Below are 5,333 nucleotides of genomic sequence, written 5' to 3'. Positions count from 1 at the left end.
TGAGATAAACACAGATAAACCCTGGGATAGACACTGAGATAAACACTGAGATAGACACTGAGATAAACACAGATAAACCCTGGGATAGACACTGAGATAAACACTGAGATAGACACTGAGATAAACACTGAGATAAACCCTGGGATAAACACTGAGATAAACACTGAGATAGACACTGAGATAAACCCTGGGATAAACACTGAGATAGACACTAAGATAGACACTGAGATAGACACTGAGATAAACACTGAGATAGACACTGAGATAGACACTGAGATAAACACTGAGATAAACACTGAGATAGACACTGAGATAGACACTGAGATAAACACTGAGATAGACACTGAGATAAACACTGAGATAAACACTGAGATAAACACTCAATGACACTGTACAGCCAAATCTTTACAAAAAACAGCTAGTAAGGTTAGGATTGTTAAGAAGATTCATCATCTGTGTCCCAGCTGAACATGAGACATCTTTTACTTAAATACAAATCATGAGAAATAACAAGCAGCTTCTTTTTCTATCTCCCTCCTTTAACTTCTTACAGTTACATAAACACTTTCACACTGATTCTGAAATATTTAGGCCACTTTTCACATAAAACAAGCAGAAATTCTTTGGAGCGTTCAGATTTATAGTCATCACACGACAGAATATAGTAACACACTTAAATTGGCATAGTATGTGCTGCTTTAATACATATAACCAGAAGAGGTCACTATTGAGGCAGGGGACCAAAGCGTCTGATACCTGATGACTGAACGCTCCGAGTGACCTGCCCACAGAAATGTATACACTGTAAATAAAACCCTCACCTGACTGCTCCTGGGTCTCGTCACGTCTCGCTTGTCCCAGGACAGATTGAGGAATTCCGGGGTCGAAGCCGGAACAACACAGTCTTTGGGAAACGCACCGCTGCGACTCATCACAGGCTCAAACCTCCAGCCTGGAATAAAAACTCTACAGTAAATTCATTCATCTTTACACATGTACCGATGATCTGAGTTCATCTCGAGCTTCGTTCTCAGACTAAATTAGCGAAGCAGAGCCACAAACGATCCTGTTACGTCTTTGAAAGCTTTAATGTTTAGAGGAGATCACAGGCTAACAGGCTAATACGTTAATGTTCACGTTAATACTAACACGTCATACCGAAGTCTGTCGTGTCTCTGTCCACCTCCTCCAGGTAGACGACCTTCTTCTTCACCACACATCCGTACAACTGGCCTAAAGTACACACACATACAGCACACTGGGGAACACAAGGAGATCTTTCTCTATTAAGGACACGTCCATGTACTTCAGCTCACCTTCCTGTAGGCCGTCCATAGCTTGCAGGAGGATGATGTCACCTTTATGGAAGCTGAGCAGAGTGAGATCGTCAGTGATGTAGTTCCTCTCAGCTACGGCATATTCTGAGTCTGCCTCTCTCTCTCGTCTCTCTATCTCTCTCTCTCTCTACTTCGCTCATCTCTCTCTTCGCTCTCTCCCTCTCGCGCCTCTCTTTTCCTCTCTCTCTCTCTCTCTCTCTCTCTCTCTTTCTCCTCTCTCTCTCCCTCTCTTTCTCTCGCTCTCTCTCTCTCTAGCTCCCGAGAGAGAGTGAGAGATCGCGAGTACCGATAGAGACAAGAGAGATAGAGTTTGCTAGATAGTTTGCTCTAGCAGACCCTAGACCGAGCGAGAGAGACAAAAGAGGACGTTCAGATCGATCGCTTTAGAGAGAGAGCGCGGGTTCTACGAGAGACCTCTCCATCTAGCAGCGATCGACGAGACAAATCGCTTCTGATTTATCTATCTATAGCTTGATATAGATAGATGGTGCTCGCTTATGACTCTATATATTTAGATACCGCTCGATAGCTTACTAGCGAGAGAGCATATCTAGTGATAGAGAGGAGAGACATAAAGAGAGAGAGAGGGGGGAGATAGAGAGCAGAGAGGAGGTTGGAGAGAGATTACAGAGAGAGAGAAGACAGATGAGAGACTACAGAGTGAGAGAGAGAGTGAGAGAGAGTGTGTGAGAGAGAGAGAGAGACAACAGAGAGAGAGGGAGTGCGTGAGATAGCGAGAGAGTGTGTGGAGAGAGAGAGAGATAGAGACAGAACAACAGAGAGAGAGGGAGTGTGAGTAGAGAGCGAGAGAGGTATGTGTGTGAGAGAGAGAGAGAGAGGGGAGTGAGTGAGAGAGCGAGAGAGAGAGAGACAGACCGAGAGTGAGGCTGAGTAAATGACGAGCGAGAGAGGGGAAGAGAGAGAACAGAGCGAGACAGACAGAGAGAGAGGGAGTGAGAAGGAGAAGAGTGTGAGATGAGGGAGAGAGAGAGAGAGAGACAGAGACAGAGAGAGAGAGCGAGGGACAGACGCGAGAGAGGGGAGAGAGTAGAGAGAGCAGACAGAAGAGGGCATGAGTGAGAGAGCGGGCGAGCTATAGTGTGCTTAATAAACGCTCAGAGTCTGTTACTTTCTCTCGCTAATTTCTCTCTTATCTCCTCTCTCCTCTCTTCTCTACTCTCCTAGTCTCTACCTCTCTCTTCTCTCTCTTCTTTATTTCTACTCTCTCTCTCTCTCTGTTTTTCTGATCTCTCCTCACCTCCCACTCCTCTCTTCTCTTCTCTCTCTTTCTCTCTCTCTGCCTCTTCCCTCTGTTCATGATCTCTTTTCTTTCTCTCGCTCTTTTCTCTCTCTCTCTCCCTCTCTCCCTCTCTCTCAGGGTGCCGTCCTCTCTCGGAGGTGGCCCTCTCTCGTCTATCTAACATCTCTCTCTCTGAGGTGATATATATATATATATAAAGGATTGTGAAATCTGATCAGTTCCTTTTACACTGCAGCCTGTAAACTGTACAGCGTCATGAACTTCCTGTATAAAGAGACTCATTTCCTGTAGACACAGAGGAGACGGTCGTTATGTAGTGAACAGCAGAAAAGGAACACAACCTTCTTCAGCTGGGAGATGAAGAGATCCACCATGTTCTTGATCTGTGGAGCTTTGGATGAGAAGAGGATGAGCTTCTCGTTGTTCAGATTAAACTCCAGCATGTTGGGAGACGGGATGGTGACGAAGAGGATGTCGGTGTATCTGACGTGAGAGAACATCACATCTGTTAGACACATTAGAGGTTTAGAGAACATCTCTGGTGTCTTCTGAACTCGTACCTGTATGATCTCAGGACTCTGAAGTAATCTGGAACTCTGGAGCTGCTGTGGACCGTTTTCAGAGCTGATCCGAGTGAGACACGGACAAGACCTGGACTCCTGTCCCACGCTGCCCCTGTGACACACACACCATCAGTAACAACATGGCGAGAGAAGAAAACAGGAGATGTGTTGTGGTGTGTGGTGTGTGTGGTGTGTGTTGTGTGTGTGTGTGTGTGTGTGTGTGTGTGTGTGTGTGCGAGTGTGTGTGTGTTTAAGGAAACAATCAGCAGCAGGGTTCAGTCATTAGTGGAGATCATGCTGTACCTGACAGATGTTTAGAACTATTTTAGACTCATGGAAGAACATCAACATGAACATCAGCATCTACATGAACATGAACATGAACATGAACATGAACATGAACATCTACATGAACATGAACATGAACATGAACATGAACATCTACATGAACATCTACATGAACATGAACATCTACATGAACATCTACATGAACATGAACATCTACATGAACATCAGCATCTACATGAACATGAACATGAACATCTACATGAACATCTACATGAACATCTACATGAACATGAACATCTACATGAACATCTAGATGAACATGAACATCTACATGAACATGAACATCTACATGAACATCTACATGAACATGAACATCTACATGAACATGAACATCTACATGAACATGAACATCTACATGAACATCTAGATGAACATGAACATCTACATGAACATCTACATGAACATGAACATCTACATGAACATGAACATCTACATGAACATCTAGATGAACATGAACATCTACATGAACATCTACATGAACATCTACATGAACATGAACATCTACATGAACATGAACATCTACATGAACATGAACATCTACATGAACATCTACATGAACATGAACATGAACATGAACATCTACATGAACATCTACATGAACATCTACATGAACATGAACATCTACATGAACATCTAGATGACCACATGAACATCTACACTTACATCAGAACATCTACATGAACATGAACATCTACATCATGAACATCTACATGAACATCTACATGAACATGACCATCTACCATGAACATCTACATGACATCTACATGAACATCTACTGAACATCTACATGAACATCTACATGAACATGAAACATCTACTGACATGAACATCTACATGACACGTCTACATGAACATGCACAACATGACATCTCATGATACCTACATGCTATCATGAACATCTACATGACCCTCTACCTCTACATGATACATCTACCTGAACACCCTTCTACATCCCCTCTACATTAACCTCTACATACATCTACACTCGCATTACCCTTACTCGTCCATGATCCCATCTACCTTCCCCAGTCTCGAAATCCTCTTGACCGACCCTCATACCTGAAACCTTCTCGTCTCCTTCGGGGCCATGTTCTACGATTTCCCCTGACTCTACTCACTTCCTACATGCCCACTCTCCATCACTACTATTCTCATTTCCCCTCTACATCCCTTCGACGTCCCTCTCCATGCTGAACCTTCTATCTCATCACTTCTACCCTTTGCAATCACTTCCCCTTCCACTCTCCCATGACAGCCTCTACTCGCCTCTCCCTGTACTTCTCGCGTCTATCCCTTACACTCCTCTCCCTTCACCCTCTCCCTCTTTCACCCTCTCCTACCTGTCACCTCCTTCTCCTCTAACATGAACATGCTACATCATGAACATCTACATGAACATCTACATGAACATGAACATCTACATGAACATCTACATGAACATCTACATGAACATGAACATCTACATGAACATGAACATCTACATGAACATCTACATGAACATCTACATGAACATCTACATGAACATGAACATCTACATGAACATCTACATGAACATCTACATGAACATGAACATCTACATGAACATCTACATGAACATGAACATCTACATGAACATCTAGATGAACATGAACATCTACATGAACATCTACATGAACATCTACATGAACATGAACATCTACATGAACATCTACATGAACATGAACATCTACATGAACATCTACATGAACATCTACATGAACATGAACATCTACATGAACATCTACATGAACATGAACATCTACATGAACATGAACATCTACATGAACATCTACATGAACATCTACA

The 5,333-nt window shown here is 43.1% G+C and overlaps 1 protein-coding gene across 1 annotated transcript in view; it reads right to left on the bottom strand.

Annotated features, from left to right (window-relative positions):
• Window positions 1–2,876: 2,876 nt before the first annotated feature.
• The window catches only part of LOC125139474 (unconventional myosin-XV-like), a 12,056-nt gene continuing 9,599 nt past the window's right edge, over window positions 2,877–5,333 (bottom strand). The window contains exons 9-10 of the mRNA XM_047803652.1: window positions 3,159–3,273; window positions 2,877–3,081 (exon numbers count right to left, since the gene is read on the bottom strand). Of these exons, the coding sequence (XP_047659608.1) occupies window positions 2,877–3,081; window positions 3,159–3,273 (320 nt within the window). The remainder of the gene's footprint in view (window positions 3,082–3,158; window positions 3,274–5,333) is intronic.

Source organism: Tachysurus fulvidraco, chromosome 18, assembly GCF_022655615.1.
Source record: "Tachysurus fulvidraco isolate hzauxx_2018 chromosome 18, HZAU_PFXX_2.0, whole genome shotgun sequence".
NCBI classification, from domain to species: domain Eukaryota; kingdom Metazoa; phylum Chordata; class Actinopteri; order Siluriformes; family Bagridae; genus Tachysurus; species Tachysurus fulvidraco.
Note: the sequence above shows the minus strand (reverse complement) of the source record. Positions and strands in the feature narration are given on the sequence as shown.